The sequence below is a fragment of the Rattus norvegicus genome, chromosome X (assembly GCF_036323735.1).
Source record: "Rattus norvegicus strain BN/NHsdMcwi chromosome X, GRCr8, whole genome shotgun sequence".
Classification (NCBI taxonomy): domain Eukaryota; kingdom Metazoa; phylum Chordata; class Mammalia; order Rodentia; family Muridae; genus Rattus; species Rattus norvegicus.
In genome coordinates, this window is record NC_086039.1 from 126,458,941 (window position 1) to 126,479,608 (window position 20,668).

The following is a 20,668-nucleotide window of genomic DNA, read 5'->3' on the forward strand; positions in this document are numbered from 1 at the left end:
ACTGACTCTTTTTGGTTTTGTGTATATAATGTGTATGTGTATGTGTGTTTATATGTATTCCTGTGTTTCTGTGTATGTATGAATGCATATGTTTGTACAGTCCACAAGTTGATATTGCTGTCTTCCTCAATTGCTTTCTACCTTTAAATTTTTTTCATTTTAATGTGTATATGTACGTGTATATATTTGTGCATGCTTGTACATGATGATATATGTGTATGGACATACATGCTACACTGTTAATGTGGAGATCAGAGGACAACTTTGTGGAATTGGTGCCCTTCCTTCTACCTTACAATGTTTCTGGGGATTTGGGGATTTGAAGATTGAACTCACGTCTCTAGGCTTGTGTGAGGCTCTGTTTCTCTGTCTCTGTCTGTCTCTGTCTCTGTCTGTGTCTCTGTCTCTCTGTGTCTCTGTGTCTCTCTGTGTCTCTGTGTCTCTCTGTGTCTCTCTGTCTATCTCTCTCTCTGTCTTTTTCTCTGTCTCTCTGTCTCTGTCTCTGTCTCTGTCTCTGTCTCTGTCTCTCTCTCTCTCTTTCTCTCTCTCTCTCTCAGACAAGGTCTGTCACTGAACCTGGAGTTCTGAACCTGATTTTCACAGAGCAATTATCTAGTCTGGCTGGCTAGCCTGTTCCAGTGATCTTTCATTCTCTGTTTTCCCAATACTAAAATTCCAGGTCCAGTCACCATGCTAGGTTTCATGCTTTTGCATGGGTACAGGGGATTGTATTCAGGTCCTTGTGCTTGTGTGACAAACACTTTACTGAGCTACATCCTCAGCTCCTTCACACTGACTTTCAATGCTGACCCAATGATGCAATACATTTAAATTTGTGCTTGGGCATGTTCCAGGACTTTTATTTGGTTGTGATGATTTGTTTATGAAAGCGTTGGAATAGACTTTACTTGTTGATAGCTTCCCTTACCATTTGTTTTAGGTATTCAGACACAGTCAGTGCAATGCTTACTCTTTTCCTTGGGCTTGTAAAAGTTTGTGATCATAGTTTCGAAATTTCAATTCAAGACACGTGGCTAACAAATCAAATGGTGGTCCCCATGATGTTAAGTCTCCTTCATGCTTAGGGCTCTACAGATGGTAAGTGCTAACTTATTCAGGGATAACTGTGGTCACAGTATTTGACAGAGCTGTGACTTCTATAGTAATTAGTACTTAGCAAGACCTTTCTCTTTCCTTTGATTGTTAGGGAAAAAAATCTAAAGGTTACTTGTTCCCAGCTTTTCAGCTCTTCAAGGACCTCTTAGGTAGCTTACAGGGAAGCTGTGTCACCTACATATTCAATGCAGCCCAATTACTTACTAAGAGTCACAATGCATTGAGATCAGAGTGTAACTAAAGTCAAAGCTGCAGGATGTAGCAGCGGTTCTAATGAATATTCAACGGTGATTAGGATGCAAGAAAAATACCAAACAGCCTTAAGTATCAGGCGTAATGTGGAGCAATCAGGTAGCAGCTCCTTGAAGCAACTGCTTGAGAGTGATGTGTTTTTGATTGGAAGATTTCTTAAGAATTGCCTTTTAAAAATTAGGAATACTTTTTTTTCAGGAAGGTTCAATTGCCACCTTCTGATTTAATTAAAGCACATATACAAACAAAGACACTAATCATTAATCATAGTCAGATAAATGACATCTGTCCTTTTGAGAATTTGGAAAGCCAAGATCCCCAAATGAAGGGCATGCAATGTATTTTTTTGGGGTAGTATATAAACATTATAGAGATGGAATTACTGGTCTAAAATCCTACTCATGGGACTTTTAGTGGGTTTTCCATCTTTCTTTCTTTCTTAATGTAGAGACCAATCTATATTTGTCATCAGTATCATCTTAGTCCCACTAAAGGACAAATGGTAATTGAAACTCTCACAGAGTGTTCTAACCCTACTCCCTAAAGAGACAATCATAAGCTATGCTGAGCTCTTATCAAGCCTTTGATTTTCAATTTGCATATAGATACACAGTTTTAATAAATGTGCAGAGGTCACTGCACATTCGGTAAAATCTCCTATGTTTTTTATACCCACATACTCCATAGGCATTGAGAATTGATAATCCAATAATTCATTCATGTTTAATTGATCCATCCATTAAACATTTTTGGCTGCCTTGATGTGACCTTGAAGCCATAAGGATTCTTGATAATTAAATATTCCATAATTTTTATTACCTGACAAAGTCACGAAACTTATTTTGGCTCAACTTTAATTGAGCCAGAAATTATAAATGTATAGGTCGTTAATATATCTTGTGAATATAACCTTTCAATCAACACATCAGATAGGAACGCTCTATTAATTACACGAATGAGGTGACTCATCCAGTTTACACTTAAACATCTCAGTTCCTTGCTATATAACCTTTATAAACTTAATTAATTTTCCTGTGCCTAGTTTTGTAAATTGTCAAAATATCACCAATTGAGTTTCCTACAGCAACATTCCTAAATTAGATATTCCATACGAGATTCTCAGCACGGTGCTTGGTTCTAAGTAAATTCTATACACAAGTAAATTACTGCTATTGTTAATTATATTGGGCAAATAGCTATGGCGCACGTGTCATGCCTGACATGTATCAAGAAAGACAGAAAGATGTGATTAAGTACTAAATTGTATGGTGTGTACTATAAACATCAGGGGAAATTGAGGAGGAGAAGTCACAGATTTCATGGAGATTTGTCTTGAGTGGACACTGTAGTGGACAGATACATATGAGTAAAGAGAAGATATACCAGGAAACATGCCTATAGGGAAGCCAAAGCCAGTAACTCCATCTCCACGATGTTTACATACTACCCCACAAGAATACATTGCATGCCCTTCATTTGACGATCTTGGCCTTCCAAATTCTCTAAAGGACACATGTCACTTATCTGACTATGACTAATGATTAATGTCTTTGTTTGTATATGTGCTTTGTATATGAGCCTTAAAACTCAGCCAAGCAGTTGAACTATATATTATTTAGTTGGAAAAGAAACCCCTCAAGTTATATAGGTAGGAAATAGAATTTTTAGAAACTAATATGCTCCCCGTTCATTCTCTCCCTCCCCTCCTCTCTCTCTCTCTCTCTTTCTCTCTCTCTCTCTCTATATATATATATGTATGTGTGTGTGTGTGTGTGTTGTCCTCTGTTACATTTTATACGGTTACTTGAATTATCTCTTTTGATATTTACAACCACATTCTATGCATTTAATACTTTTTATTATCAATTCTTTTAGTTTTCCTATACACAACATGTAAAGAAAAATGTATTTTGCATGCGTTTGTATGTGTATATGTGTATATACATGTTACAAGATATGGGTGGTGTGTGTGTGTGTGTGTGTGTGTGTGTGTGTGTGTGTGTGTGTGTTTATGGGCATGTATGGAGGACCAAAGCTGACATTGGATGTCTGTCTTGATTATTCTCCAGTTTATTTATTGAGACAGAGTCTCTCACCTGACCCAGAGCCTACCACTTCAGGCTAGTTTAGCAAGGGAGATTGTGTTAGAGATACCATATATTTTTCTCTCCAGTGCTGGGAGGGCTCAGTCAATAGACTATGGAAGAAAAATTTACAACCTAGTGAATGCCTAAGCCCAAACTGTTTTCTTATAGATTTAAGCATTTTATTCGAATTGAAATTATAACAAATGTAAGTATATCACAAATACAGTAAATCGGCCTCACATTTAAAAATGTACTTCCAAGATACTGTCATAAGAAAAGGATTTTGTTGCTAATTTTACGTTTTCTTGCCTAGAAAGTATGCAAAAGTTAGGCCAAACTGACTCACCACAGTGGGTTTGTCAGATGCTAAAGTAGTTTGCACTATGCACAAATGAAACATTTTATTTGTTCTCAGTTATTTAGAGCTCCCTCTTGTGTTGCTACCTCCTAGTAACAATGACTTTCAGAGGACACTGCGATTTCTGATAAGTTTTTGTATTTACGAGCTGAACATGATGTTTTGTTTATTAGTTTTTGAGACACAATATCAACACCTATTTATGGTTTACAATTAAATGAGATATAATACATGCAAAATATTCGGAGTATTGCACAAGGTATTAAGTAAATAATATCTTGAAAATATTACTGAAATTAAAACTAGTACAACCCCATATACCTCAATATTATTGATACTTAAGGTTCTTAATTTTTGCCCTTGGCAAGGCTGGTTAAAACTGTGCTCCAGGCACACCTATTGCTCTCTTACATGCACGTTTTGTAAATAACTCACCTCCATCATTGTCCAAGTTGTCGCCACAAAGCATTTCCATGACAATGTTGCAGCCTGTTCCACTCCAACCAACCTGACACACACAGTGCCAACCATTTTGATCCAGGGTACATCGTCCATTTCCAAAGCAGAGCCCTGGACAGCCATCTGAAAAGACAGCAGAGGGTAACAATCACAGAGCCACCAGAATGGGATTGGCCAACAATGATGTATCTGCCCACAGGGAAGAATTTAATCATCTGGGCTCTGTTCAGACGAGGTGCTGAATAAATGCAAGAGGAGCTTGCTTACTTGCAACACCTTCCCAGGGAACTTGTTATCCCTGACTTTGCAGTGTTTTTCCTTAGAGAGCCAATTAAGTGTTATTAATGCTAACCTCAATTCCCAACCTCTGGTTCAGATTGGAGGAAAACTGTGGTAGGGACAAGAAATATTTTCTGTTTCTTTTTGAAAAACCTATCTCATTTCTCCCCAAATTGGATAGATAATGCTGTATCTAGTTATGGTCAAGAAGTTGAAGAAAGACAACAGTTTCTATGAAGAGAAACTTTCTTCAACGACTTCTAACTTGTGATGTTTTTCCCTTTGTGTTCTAGGGCTTCAGGACATAGGCATGTTGGTTTATAATTCAAACCACACCACTGTGTATTTGCTTATTCCTTAGAAAAGTGCTCTGCTTGGTTTGCACCTATTCAGCTTTTCAAGATTATTACTGATCTGAGGGCTAAGCATTGAGAATTTCACTGCCGTGATATCTCTTGCAAAACCCAGCATATTATTGTGTCAATAATAATAATAATAATAATAATAATAACAAAGTATTTAGAAAATGCTTATTGGATTAAAAGATGGCATACATGGAGTTCCAGAATTTTAGAGAAGAACTGGGAAATATACTCAAGATAAAATATAGATTTTAAATAGCTCTTAGCTAATTAATAATGCACCAAGTTCAAACAATCATACTTCTTTAGAATTTAGCTTCGTTTTCTTGAGTACCCCCTAAAAATGTTTATTACTCTTTCTACCAGTAGTTAGAGGTAGGAACTATCAAAAGGAAACTACATGTTCTAAGTGATCATGGCCAGATATATGGATACAATGATGATGATTATAACGATGATGCTGATGATACTATTTATAATAATAATACATCTTGAGTATTTTCCCAATAGTCATACTAGGCCAGACTTGGTTTTTACTAAGGGTAGTCCAATCAACAGTACTTTTAATGTATGCCTTCAAAAGAAAATTTCAGAAGAATAAATATAAACTTAAATGTTAGAATATCATAGAATTAACCACATCTTATTTCCAAATGGTTTTCAAGGAAATAAACTTTAAAAAAGTAGATGGCTTACAGAAAGAATGATAAGTTTTGTGAGTATCATATCTCCAAGTCATGGCATAGAATGAGTATACATGGACTTGAAAAAGAAATTTCTCTACTTGTATTCTTGTAGGTACTCAATGGAGAATGATTTGGATTACAAAAACACTACATATTTGACAGAAAATCCATTGTTGTCTCTGTCAAAAGCAAATCCCTGGAGGGACAGAGGTTAAGGTACTTAGAAAGACATAAGAATTTTATTCATGGACAGAGAGATATCTTGCTTTGAAGAATACTTCTTCCGTCTACCTCAACCAAGTATACTTAGTAATTGTCTGTAGATGTGTGTGTGTGTGTGTGTGTGTGTGTGTGTGTGTGTGTGTGTGTGTGCATGTGAAACTTTACTGCAGAATTTTCAACAAAGAACAAAGAATCCTTGTAATTACTAGTCCATTTTATACTGTAGCAATGGTGACTTGGATGTTAGGAAAACAAGTTATTTTCTAGTCTCATTAGAATAAACACAGCAGCAGTACATTGAAATAAAATTGCCCAAAGTAAAAATCAGAGAGAAACCAACCAGGCAACCAAATGCAACCAAGCAACTTCAACTAAAACACTACCTTTGTTCTCCCACATGCACAGTTTTTTGAAACGATTATATCTGTTCTTAAGAAAAAGTCTTACCTCGAACAGCATCTAAGTAGTGAGCTAAAAGGGAGGAAAAGAGCGATGAATGAATTTCTGGAGCACCAAAATTATACAACATTTACGAAAGGTTTATTATCTGTTGTCTAGAATGAGAACAGCAAAACTATGAGTTGTTGAAATGCCTGAAGCGCAAAAATTGGTACACTGGCCTGTGTATTTTGTGAATAATATTTTATGTAGGGACGTTATTAATGTCTTTTCTGCAAGAAACCGTATTAGGCTTCCTTAAAAGTGTCATAGTTCACTAAATGTATAAGAAGTGCTGCTTTTATATTTCACTGATCACTTCTATGTAAGAAGCCATATCTTCTTATTGGTGATCTTTAGAAGAGAGTTCTGGAGCAAACACATTTGGTTATCATCACAGTATTTAAATTTTCTCATGTGAAGGCAATAACCTTACTCTATTGCAGAGTAATTATTTAAGTCGCATCTGAATCAACCCTCACCACCTTTTAACGATTCTTAAATAATCTCATAGTCATAGAACAAGACTTACTATGCGTGTAGTAGATTAGTCTATATTATGCATTGCTTTGAAAGATTCAAACCATTGTAACAAAAGAATATCACCTACAAGAGAAAGTCATAGTACAGTCTACTGGGAGAAAAAAAAACTGAAAATGAATTGTGTATCATAATGCTTACTCAAGGCTGGCTCACGTTCAGGAGTAGTTGGCCAACACAAATCACATTTTTGTGTGCACTTTGATTTATATATTTTTGGTTTGGTTTGGTTTTTCTTTTAAAGGAAAAAACCATGAAATTGGGTGAGTAGGGAGGTGAGAATATTTTTCTGTAGTCAGGAGAGGAGAAAAATATGCTAAAATATATTATAGAAACCAACTAAAAACAAAAGCAAATTACCAAAAACAAAAGATCACTCCTGCCTTTCATTGGTGCACCTTTTCTTTCTAGTTGTAGAAATGCCAATGGAACACTGTGACCCATTTCCCTAGTAGAACAATGAGAACTGTACAATCGTATTTATTCCATTGTACATTTCCAATGGGTACTTTTGAATATGACTTGACACAGTCTATAATTAGCTGGGAAGAGAGTTTCAATAAAGATCAGGTTGGCCTGTGGGCATGTCTGTGGAAGATTATTGTGATTATATTATTGGAGACAGGAAGATTAGTCTATTGTGTGCATTCCCCATGCAGGGGATGCTGAACTGTAAAGGAAGGAGAAAGTGCTCTGAGCACAAGCATGCACTTTTACTGTGCTCTGTTTCTGATTGCGAGTGTGGTATGCCTAACTCTCTTTAGCTCCTGATAGTGTGACTACTTTACTATGATAGCTTGGAATCTGGAACTGTGAGCTAAAATAGACACTTTCTAACCTGAGTTGATTTTGTAGAGGTATTTTATCACAGAAATCGTAATAAATACAATTAAGACAAAGTATAAGAAACCTTTGTGGCAGATATGTACACAAATAAAAGGCTTTGGTTTGTTTGAAAAGGAAACTATTTTACAATAGAAATCTTTAATTATGAGTAATCTCTTTTATATTGTGAATACCACAAGATATGATAATTATTACATAGGTGACACCTGCCTACAGAATGTTCTGTCTGGCTGTGCTTTGAAAATTTGTGAAATTGATGACAAGGTTGTGAGAAGGGGTGAATGCTTCAGTACAAACTCTGTACTACTGAAAAAAGATAGACAATTCAACACAGATGCTCTATTGATAATACGTCAGGAGTGTCTTTTTCATATACGTTAAAGACAGCTTCTAACTATGTTAAATGGGCTCTGTTAAAGTAGTCCCATTTAATGAAATTGCCTGTAGATGCTTTCAACCGAAATAACCTATACTTTTCAAAAGGAAAAATGGACAGTGAATGTTACTATCAACAAAAGCACTTGTCTTGTTAACTAATGACACTTTATTTCAATGTATCATCTTTCATTTGAGTAACTCAAAGTGCTTGAAAGCAGAAAAATATAAAGAACACTGAGGTGAGGTGATGAGAACAGAAATGATGGAAGAAATCAGTACAATGCCCTCAAAGAAGAAACCTCTCAGTTCACAAAAATTTGTAGCTAATATTTCTCTTTCCCTTTCTCCAACTTCAAATTGTATTATGAAGAGGCTGTCCACTGACTCACTTGAATTCTCTTAAACTTCTTCTATTATCCCAATTAACTTTAATAAAAGTATGCTGAGACTTACCAATTGTGCAGTGGTCGCCCTCCCATCCAGGGCTACACTCACATTTTCCGTCTCTGCACTGACCATGCTCAGCACAGTGAGAGTGACAGGAACGTTCCTCACATGTTGGTCCTACCCAACCTTCTTCACATTGGCATATTCCCCTTGAGCAGACTCCATGGCTACCACACTCCATGGTACAGAGCTCTGTAGAAGTTTAAAAAAGAGATATTAACACATTTAGTTAAAGCCAACACCCATTCCTTCCTGGAGTCATCAGAATTAACAAACGTTAACCTACACTGATGATTTAAGTGAAATGTTTATGAATATTTAAAGATATATAAAGGGAACATCATGTATATTTCTTGTGTCTGAGAAAACAGACATGAAACTTTGCAAAGATAGTAGTTAAGACTACACAAAATAAAGTTTAGAGCAAACAGATTTTAAATCCACAGAATAATAATGTCATTAAGACTTCAAAGGCAAGTGTTATGTCCAACAATTGTTTAGGAGGATCCCTTAAAAATTCATTAGGACACATGGACAGACTCATGGCTCCAGCTGCATACATAGCAGAGGACGGTCTTTTTGGGCACCAATGGGAGGAGAAGCCCTTGGTCCTGACAAGGCTCGATGACCCAGTGTAGGGGAATTGAAACTGGGAAACTAGGAAAGGGGAAACATTTGAAATGTAAATAAAAATATACACTAAAAATTTTTAAAAGATTATTAGGATCACACATAACATTGAGTTATTTTAGGATACTATATGAATTCACAGTAATGATGACACTGTAAAATAGTGTTCTAAGCTTACTTCGGAAGATAATATTGGAAAGAAACGAACATAATAAAATTCATAATACACAAAAGGCAAGGTTTCCAATGACAGCAAACAAATAGTTTATCTGATCACACAATCAATATTTGCATTTATTTTAAGCACATGAAATGAATCCTGGTTGATTAAAGTACACAGCCTTCTTATCCTGAAATGTTATTCAATGTTTAGCCAATATAATGATCGTCTGTCCTAGCTTTGCCAAAGTTGCCTGCTTTGTCTCCTTGACTTTTTGATGAGAATTGTTGAATGTTAATAAAATCCTGACAGTAGATAAACCAAAATCAAACTTGGCACACTCCTTTCTTATCTAATTTCTCTCACTAGAAGAGAAGGGATAAAAGCTTTCTGAAGGAATCCAATATGTTTGGTGTTTAATGGTCATGTATCCTTGAAATGGAAAAAGGGTATTCTGGAAGTTGAGTCATCATTTTCATAGTCTAAAATTTGAAATGAAATGCCATGTTAAGAGTGATTTGGTGGGTTGGGGATTTAGCTCAGTGGTAGAGCGCTTGCCTAGCGAGCGCAAGGCCCTGGGTTCGGTCCCCAGCTCCGAAAAAAAAAGAAAAGAAGAAAAAAAAAAGAGTGATTTGGTTACAATAGTATTAATAAACTCTATAGATATGAAAATGATTCTTTGGGATGTGACAATATCTTTATGATAAAGCAATATCTGCAGAATTTATTAAATCTGAATTGATTTGCTTGCTAATTTATTTTTGTGTTTTGTGTGTATGTGCTGCATGTATGTTCACATGTATGTGGCTGCACATGTAGAGGTATATATACATATGTGTGTGCCTATGTGTGGAGGCCAGAGTTTGATGTCAAGTGTCTTCCTTGATGGCTGTCTATTTTCTTCAAAGAGGAAGAGTCCATTGCTGAACCTACAGTTTACCTATTTGGCAACTGTAGCTATCTATCTACCTTACCCCAGGGATCCCGTCTCTGCCTCCAGAGTGCTGGAATTACAGGTGAGCCAGGATACCTACCCTTCTTTATTAAAGATAGGAATTCTACTCCTCACTCTTGTGGAGCAAGCTATTTGTCCACTGAAACATCTTCCAAACCTCTGACTTTTTCAGGCTTGGGATTGGTGGAAAGTAGGGAATTTAAAATATGAAACAATAACTGATGATAACTCTTAATATCTTTGAACAATTTATCAGTATTCTCTATGTGACTCGTGTTACTTATATACCAGAAGGAATAACATGTGCATATCAAATGGCTGGTGGACTGATTTGATATATATTTTAGAGTGATAAGTAACAGGACTTTCTCAAGTTTGGATGTGATAAATAGAACAAAGGGTAAATTAATAAAAACAATAATAAATTAATGGATAATGATACTGTTTAGGAAATGGCAAAAGCTAGGGGAATCACAAGTAGAACACCAAAAATATTATCTTTATGATTTGTATACTGAGTCATGTGAAAAATCAGTTAATTACTAGAATATGTATGTGGGATGGGTCAAAATATCATCTTTCTGATATTTATACTGAATCATGTGAAAAATCGGTTAATTACTAGAATATGTGTGTGGGAGAGGCTAGGTCTGGAGATATAATTTGACAGTCATTATATAGGTAATGGAGATTGTTGTACTGCTCCCAAAAGATATACAATAGCAGCAACTCTGAAATGTTCACTGTAGGCTGTTATGAAATAGACAGAATTTATAATTTTTCTAGTAAAATATCATACAAAATATCAAGAAGAAAAGGAGGCACCATTGAAGGATACTGAGAAGAAGGCAATGAGTTTTAGGAAGGAATCTAATCAAATTATGGATGAACTAAAGCTCAAAAAGAAATAACGTTTTAAAAAAGGAATGGTATATCATAATTATTATCCTAATATACCTCTCAGACACAGTCTGACATGAGCCCACTGGACCCATCAACAAGAAACTCTTAGTGACTCTAGAAAGAGCTATACTGATAAAGTAGTAGTGGCAAGGCCACATGGGTTTAAAGAAAAGAATGAATGGAAAGGCATTTACAGGACCACCAGATCATAAAAATGTCTAGAACACTGAAAAATCTATTTTAAAAGGTGAGCATTCGTCTAATAAGTGGTAGCTTAGATAGAATTATCTTGTCGAGATCCCTACATCTTGACTCCACATTTCTGATTGATGATTTGGTCTTCCAACAGCAGTTCCTGTGGTGAATCCGAAATCATGATCTGCTTCCTTTAATGGTTCCTTCATGACACTAGAAACTGAAACGATCTTACTAAAAGGAGAGATCTGATTTTAAAAACTTCATCAGGTCAAGACTGATGGCAATGAAGAAATGGAAATGTTTTTTATATATTGCTTTGTGTAAGCATACCAATAGAGAAGCATTGGTTAAATGACAGGAATGATAACTAAAAATTTGGGAGTGAGAAAAGAATATAGAAAGAAAATATTATTGTATAATAATATATGATATGAAATGTCCTAATTGAAATACTTTTAAAGTTCTATATTATTCACGAGTTAGGCAAGAAGTACTTTATCAAGGTTGTATATAAAAATGTAAATGTTAAGACCTGGTTTCTAATAATAGGATCTAATATTTTTTTACTATTACTTTCTAATAAAAACTAAGCCATGCAGCTAATCTATTTAAATATTTTTGTAGATAGTATATTCCCTAAGACAATAAAGAATTACTGTATCAAATTCAAGAAAAAAAAGGAAACTCGGTGAAAGGATTCTGACATTTATGGATGCATTTTCCTGTAGCAGTGTCTGGCAGTTTTAGTTGAGGAAGATAGAAAAACCTAGAAGCTGGGTTAAGCTTTGTCAGTCTCCTGATGGCCAAAAACAATTTGAAAAATAAATAGATATTGGTTGCTCTCTACAACTTCAGGATAAGGAAAAAAAGAGGAGATGGAAAGATTATAAGAGCCGGAAGTGAGGGATGACTCGAGGGAAACTGTCTTCCAGACAGTACAGGACCAATGTGTATATGAAATCCCAGAGGTGGTGACAGTAAATACAAGTTCTGTACAGGTTTAGTCCAGACGGGAAAGCACTGAGAGGGGGAAGTAGACATGGGGGTCTTACCCCTAACCAAGAAACTACGTGCAACTGATGTATACTGGTAAATAGGAAATCATCTTTCTCCAATGGCATCTCACTGTTTGTACCAACTAAACCTGAGTAGGCATTATGCCCAGGAGTAGTTGGCAAACTGAAAATTCACACAGTGGTACAACAATGTTTTTTGTGGGCTTTTTGTTTCATTTTGCTTTGTTTTGCCAGTTTTTTTTTTCTTATTGGTCTTTACAGAGAGGGAGAGAAGTGGGAGGGAGCAGGAGAGGCTGAAGGAAGGAAGGGAGGGAGGGAGAAAGAGAGGGGGAAAGGGAGAGAAAGCATAGCATTGGTGGATAGGGAAGGGGGAATTTTAGTATGGAAAACATGATCAAAACACGTCTTATAATGTTTTTCAATATAAAAAATGACAACATGAAAATAAAAAAATGGCCAGGAATTTCCCATCATTTTCTCAAAAGTAAATTCAAAAAAAGTAGAAACATGAAAATGTTAATTACAAGAATTGAGAGTAATGAAACGGTGTCAAATAACTGTAGAAAGTTTAAAGGAAAACAATACATTATTTGCATAGATCAATAAAGTTGCTAATTCCTTTGTGGTGAGTGGTCAGGCAAGACGAAATGTAGACGATATCAGGAATGAAAGTAGAAAATCAGTGCAGTTTTTTTATCTCTGTATTTGAACATGCTATGAAGTGGGCAATTACCGTAAAAGCACAACATGTATTTATAACAACACAAGTGAACAGAAACCAGATAGTGCATAAAGAACTTTAATCCCATGGGAAAGAAGAAAGAAAACTCTAGTCTCACATGGCAATATTTGTAAGTAGATCAAACTTTTAAAGATGAACATATTTAGAAACTTGAAACTAATTTCCTAAAGAATCGAAAATGTGGAAAGCCTTTAAAATGTGTCTCATGAAGTCAATATAATCTATGTATAAAATTCTAGCAAAGGTATTGTAAGCAAAAATATAGGACAACATGACATACATCTAAAAACATTATGGAAGAAAGAAAATTCATATAAATAAAATGAATGAAATACATGAAGGTACCTCTTATCAAACCTTAGGTAATATAATTAAATTTAAAACCACTAACAAAATATGTTCAAGCCTCCCCCCATTGAAACCTATAAAATGTTTTAAGTGAAATGAGAAATGGACTGAAAAAATGGATAGCTATATGTTGTTCATGGACTAGAAAGCCCAATATTTCCCCTTTCCAAAGTAGTTCTTTCATTTCGCAATGAAATGAATGAGTATCTTAGTATATTTGTGTCCATGTACATGTGTGTAAGTATTTGCATATTTGTGAGAACACCGATGAACTAAATGAAGAGGTTTAACAAGATAAAAAGCTGTGCAGTTAACAGTAGGACTGACTAGCATAATTGAGTCATATCAACCTAGTACATATTAGCACAGAGATTCACAGAACAAAATCAACACATAGAAGAAAACTTGATTTATGGTGAAGGTGACCTTACAAACACGCGGAAAGAGTATTGGGTTAAATTAAATGTTATGGGAAACAATATCTATCAGAAAATATCTATGTTATTTTGTACAATAAATTAATTTAAAATCATATGTGGTAAGCACATATGTGGTAAGCAATGCTGCTGAAATACACTAGAAAATCATTTCAAGACTTTATTATAGAAAGATATTTTATAGGTGGCATTAATATACAATAATAAAAGTAAAATCTAATAATTTAGTCCATTAAAATGAATAACTACTTACCAAAAAGACAGAGAAAAGATATTCACTGGGTAGTATATGTTACTAAAAAGATTTTGTATTTACACTACTACAAGAGCATCAAATTAGTAGTAAAATCATCAGAAGAATGACCAATATATGAAATGATATCTAAATGTCCAAATACAAACATCAGGGACATACAAATGAAAATAATTCTTTACAAGAACACTATTATGGTTAAAAGCAAAATGAATGATTCGACTAGTAATGTGTTACAGATAACTTGAAGGAAAAGAGTCTCGCCTGCCAGGAGGCTCTGTAGATGGGTGTGATCAGTTTGGAAAAGTATTTGAAATTATCTGCCAAAGTAGATCATGCATATATTTTGTTTTGCCACAGTTCCACCTCTTAAGATTCTCTTGGCAGAGTGAAAGGAAGCAAATGCTTTTCAGAAAGTATGTATAAACGTGTTCACAGAGAGTTATTGGTGCTAGACAGAATGGACACATTTCTAACATACATCTGTAATAGAATGAATAACTAATTGTAGCAATCATGTGAAAAATGATAAAATGTAAGAATATGATTGATAGCAAAATGCCACAAAATGGATACATCTGCAACAGCAATGCTGAATGAAAAAAATTAAAAAATCATACATATTGTAAGATTTTATTAAAATTTTATCAAAAGGAAGCAAGAAATATAACTCATGATTGTTGAGTTTTGTGACTTATGCATGCCTATAATTTTTGGTTTCAGGAAGCTGAGGCAAAAGGAATGCTGCAAGTTTAAGACCAGCTAGCTTGGGCTATGGAATTAAACTCCAATAAGAAAAGGAAATTAAGAAAGAAAGAAAGGAGAAAGAAGGAAAGAGACAGAGAATGAGAGGGAGAGGAGGGATAGGGGGAGAGGGAGAGAGAGGGAGAGAGGGAGGGAGGGGGGGGGGGAGAGAGAGAGAGAGAGAGAGAGAGAGAGAGAGAGAGAGAGAGAGAGAAAAGAAAGACACAAATGTCCTTATCTAGTAAAATAGAAAGATGGAAATTGGTAATGTGAGGTTACAGGAGGGAATCCAAGTTCTATTCTTTATTTCTTACTTGGGTAGTAGTTACATCATTTGATAAATCCTTGAATGGTATGTCACAAGTTTAATAATAAAAATAATCACTACAAACAGTGAGAGAATAGATCTTCCTAAGTGGTATATTGGAAAACAAATAAGAAGAATTCATTCAAAGAAAAGGCAGAAAGGGGACAAAGGCAAAGAGGATACTGTAAAAAGGACACACAAAAGATTATAAGATCTAAATTCGAACACATAAGTAATTTCAGTAAATAAAAAAATGAATTGAACTTGCCATTGGAACGAGTTTCTGCAACTGAATGAAAAGGAAAATTTAGTATTTTCTTTCAGTTAAGAATAGATTTCTAAAGTATTACTTATACAGAGAAGTTACAAATAAAAGGAAGAAACATAATAGATACACAGTAACCAAGAAAAACTCGAGACGACTATAGTGTTGCCAGGTAATGTAGACTTCAATGCATAAAGCATTATCATGGACAAAGCCAGTTATTATCTAATAACAAAAGCATTCACCAGGAAGGGTTGCAATCCAGACTCTGTATGGTAATATAGCTTCCAAATACACAAAATATGTAAAGCTTTATAGGATCGGAGCAAGGTAAATGGACAATTTTGTGATCAGCCATGAGAAACTAAAAATTGATGAGGATTTTCAACAAATATCTTTAATATAACAGACTTACATGCAACCTTACGTCCTTGACTATACAATATATAGTCTTTTCAAGCACTTCAAGAAGGCCTATAAAAGCTGCCAAAGCATTTGTCCACAAAGCTGTCTCGTCTGCTATTTCAGCAGAATGTAAGAAAATTAGAAATACATAACAAAAGATGTTACAAAAGCAACGTCCCACGACACACTTCCTTAAACACACTTTAGAATAATTCACAGGTTATTATTTCCAGAATTTATACTGGAAATTTGAACTAGCAGCAATGAAAATAATCTTTCTCAAAACTTTTGATGACAGAAATCAAGCTGGAACTGAGCTAGAAACTACTTCTTGTCTAGCTATCTTTCCTCAAAAGCTGCTGAGCCTTATGAACTGGAATACCAGCCCATCAAGCAAGATACATCCAGTGTTTATATAGTGGCACGGCTGCTATGGTGGTCACAAACCACGCTCTGGGTTTTAGGCCTGCTCTATAAGAGAGAATTCCTTCAGTGTACTGTAAATTCAGTCAAAAACATCAGGAGGCCTTAGACACTAGTCTGGAATGTACTGCAAGTGTTTAGCTGGATATGTGATGCCATGCAACCATCTAAATATTTGTAATTATATCCATAAACAAATGGTGCACTAAGTCTTATCCAACTGCAAAGTTGGCCATTCAAGCTGCAGTGAACGAATTGTATTGGAATGTTCAGCCTAAGACCGGGCACTTGTATCAACCTCTCTACACTCAGGGAACATTTTAGAAGATGGGGCAGAAAGAATTAGGAGCTATGTCATAGAGGTATGCAAAATGCCTTTTGGACATAACATAGTCATCACAGTCAGGATCTCATAGGAGCTGTAATTGACTGGACTAGGACTGTATAACTTTTGATATGTTATTAGTCAATCATGGGTGGGGGAGTGGCTCATGAAGACCACATTCCATCTAACTGAATTATTGATTTAGTGGATTCTGAGGGAGGTGCGATCAAAGCTTTCAGTGATGTATCTGGTAGGTGAGCTTACTAACTTCAATAGATAGTTTGTTCACACAGACACCCTGCTTAAAATCAGTGAGTCACAAAACAAGATTTAAAAACAAAAAGACGTTGCAAAGGGTCTTGCAAGGACTGAGGTGTTGTCAGGGGTGGGAGAGAAATAGGAAAATGTGGGAAGTGAGAGTAATCAGAATGCATTATTTACACATATAAAATTATCAAAGAAGAAAAGAAAGTTATAGTGAAGTTAGAGTGAAAACAACAAAACAGCTTTTGAAATGCAAATTAGGCATGTTGCAGAAATTTATAAACAATACATTTGGTAAAAAAGAAGCACAATAGGGGTTGGGGATTTAGCTCAGTGGTAGAGCGCTTACCTAGGAAGCGCAGGGTCCTGGGTTCGGTCCCCAGCTCCGAAAAAAAGAACCAAAAAAAAAAAAAAAAAGAAGCACAATAAAAAGGTATCATATATAAAATGTCTGCCTCAAGAAAAGACAGCAGATAACTTTGTGTGCTCGTCTCTCCCAAAGCACCCTTTTCAGCATCATTCCATGTCATCACCATGATATGCACCAATGTCCTGGCAGATGCTGTCAAGAGCACCCAAACAATGCTTAGAAGAGAAGGAAATGCCTGATCCTCATCGGGTCACGCTCCAAAGTCATTACTGAGTTTCTAACTGTAATGATGAAATGTGGTTACACCGATGAATGTGAAATCACTTATGAATGTACAGTTGAGAAAATCAGTGTGAACCTTACAGGCAAGTCAAACAAATATGACGTGATTAATTTTACATTTGATGTGCCGCTCAAAGCTCTTAAAAAATGGCCGAATAATCTGCTTGCCTCCTGTCAGCATGGCTTCATTTTAGTGACCACCTCAGATGGTGTCGCGGATATAAAAAGCAATGTGAGAACACACAGGAGAGGAAATCCTAGGCTTTTGTTTCTAGAGATGTAAAAGACATAAATGAAAAGCAGGGAATATACTTGAACTCTGTCACAAGAAAGGAATTTTTGAATAGTACCCAGATAGTGTAATCATTAAAACCAACAATGGGTAACAGAGACCTCACTAAAAAATGCATTCTGTACAACAGAGAACACCTTCACTCATATGAAGAGATAAGCCATAGACCAGGAAAAAAGAATCTTTACATATGACAAAGGGTCAGGATATAGACTATACAAAGGAACTAAAAATCAAAAATACAAATAACCAAACTAAAATTCAGTTGTGCAACTTAAAAGTGTTCTCACAAATGACTGAGAAACATTTTTTTTAAGAGCTCAACACCTGTAGCAATCGGGGGAGCACAAATTATAACTAAATTGATTTCATGTTACCACAGTTGGAGTGGCTAAGATTAATACAAGGAATTGTAGATAGCACCATAGATGCTAGTACGGGAGCAGGGGAAGGGAAGGATTCCTTTATTCCTCTATTCATTGCTAGTGGGAGTTCAGCTACTATGGAAATCAGTGTGGGGGTTTGAATTTGAGGGAATATGGGAGGATTGGAAGGGAGGAAAGAGAAGACAGAAATGCAATTACATTTTAGTCTCAAAAATAAAAACTTAAAAAGCTGAAAATAGATATTCCACCTGACCTAGCTATATCATTCTTCGGCATATTCCCAAAGGAATCTAAATTGGACTGCAGAGATCTTTGTTCACTGTTGTTCTATTCACAATGTCCAGTAATTTGAAATATCCTACATGTCCATAAACTGATGACTGGGGAGTGACTATGTCATAATATACAGAGTAGAAGTTTTTTAGTTAAGAAAAATGAAATTATGAAATTTGCATATAGATTGGTAGATCTAAAAGACAATACTGCTATTTGAGTTAATGCAGACTCCGAAAGTCAAGCATCACATGCTTTCTATTGTTTGCAGAGATTTTAGCTTTAAATGTTCAGATGTGTTTCTTTTGGAATATGCATAGGGGTTGGAAAATTACTAAGGAACCATGGGGTATGGCATCCAATAGAGGGGAGAAAGATTGCAGTGCTATAAAGGAAGAAATGGAGTAATGGATAAGGCAATAGTAAATTGAGATTGGGGAAAAAAATAATGGTGGAAGAGAGAATGTTGGGAGGGATAAAGACCTTTTGAAATAGTCATATGGAAACCTACTACTACAGAAGCTTACACATACACACACACACACACACACACACACACACACACACACACACACACACACACGAATTTACTATATAAAAGGGCAATGATATCCCTACTAGATACCAAAGACTAGCAATTAAAAAGCCTATTGCTAGCAGTGGGTTAATTTTTTTGCAGTTGTTGGCCACTGAGCAATTATACATCCCCAAACAATACAGGCTATTGCCAACTCTTGGTTTCTTTCTAGATCCTGATAGTATGACCTTTTGTTGAACATATATATTGGAGTTATAAAAACAATGGAAAAATAAGCTAGTAGTGGTCTGGAAGCTTTATCTCTACTGACTGGCACTCATAGTGGAAGGTGCTATGTGCTCCAAGTGGATCAAGGACCTCCACATCAAACTAATAGAAGAAAAAGTGGGGAAGAGCCTTGAGCACATGGGCACTGGGGGAAATTTCCTGAACAGAACACCAGTGGCTTATGCTCCAAGATCAAGAATTGACAAATGGGACCTCATAAAACTGCAAAGCTTCTGTAAGGCAAAGGACACTGTGGTTAGGACAAAACGGCAACCAACAGATTGGGAAAAGATCTTTACCAATCCTACAACAGATAGAGGCCTTATATCCAAAATATACAAAGAACTCAAGAAGTTAGACCGCAGGGAAACAAATAACCCTATTAAAAAATGGGGTTCAGAGCTAAACAAAGAATTCACAGCTGAGGAATGCCGAATGGCTGAGAAGCACCTAAAGAAATGTTCAACATCCTTAGTCATCAGGGAAATGCAAATCAAAACAACCCTGAAATTCCACCTCACACCAGTCAGAATGGCTAAGATCAAAAACTCTGGCGACAGCAGATGCTGGCGAGGATGTGGAGAAAGAGGAACACTCCTCCATTGTTGGTGGGATTGCAGACTGGTACAACCATTCTGGAAATCAGTCTGAAGGTTCCTCAGAAAATTGGACATTGAACTACCTGAGGATCCAGCTATACCTCTCTTGGGCATATACCCAAAAGATGCCCCAACATATAAAAAAGACACGAGCTCCACTATGTTCATAGCAGCCTTATTTATAATAGCCAGAAGCTGGAAAGAACCCAGATGCCCTTCAACAGAGGAATGGATACAGAAAATGTGGTACATCTACACAATGAAATATTACTCAGCTATCAAAAACAATGACTTTATGAAATTCATAGGCAAATGGATGGAATTAGAAAATATCATCCTGAGTGAGGTAACCCAATCACAAAAAATACACATGGTATGCACTCATTGATAAGTGGCTATTAGCCCAAAAGCTCAGAATTCCCAAGATACAATCCACTGGACACATGAAGCTCAAGAAGGACAACCAAAGTGGGGATGCTTCAGTCCTTCTTAGAAGAGGGAACAAAAAGATTCATAGGAGGGGATATGGAGACAACGTTTGGAGAAGAGACTGAAGGAATGCCCATTCAGAGCCTGCCCCACCTGGAGATCCAGCCCATATACATACAGCCACCCAGATAATGTTGCTGATGCCAAGAGGTGCATGCTGACAGCAGTCTGATATAGCTGTCTCCTGAGAGACTCTGCCAGGGCCTGACAATTATAGAGGCGGACGCTCACAGCCAACCATTGGACTGAGAAAGGGGTCCCCATTGGAGGAGTTAGAGAAAGGATTCAAGGAGATGAAGGGGCTTGCAACCCCACAAGAAAAACAAT

General features: G+C 36.1%; 1 protein-coding gene across 8 annotated transcripts in view; it reads right to left on the bottom strand.

Annotated features, from left to right (window-relative positions):
• Tenm1 (teneurin transmembrane protein 1) overlaps positions 1-20,668 on the bottom strand; it is an 889,770-nt gene that overhangs the window by 192,973 nt on the left and 676,129 nt on the right. For all 8 annotated transcript variants that reach the window (XM_063280507.1, XM_063280510.1, XM_039100433.2 and 5 more), the window contains 3 exons: positions 8,477-8,662; positions 6,269-6,292; positions 4,249-4,395 (listed from right to left, as the gene is read on the bottom strand). In XM_063280507.1, coding sequence (XP_063136577.1) covers positions 4,249-4,395; positions 6,269-6,292; positions 8,477-8,662 — 357 coding nt within the window. The remainder of the gene's footprint in view (positions 1-4,248; positions 4,396-6,268; positions 6,293-8,476; positions 8,663-20,668) is intronic.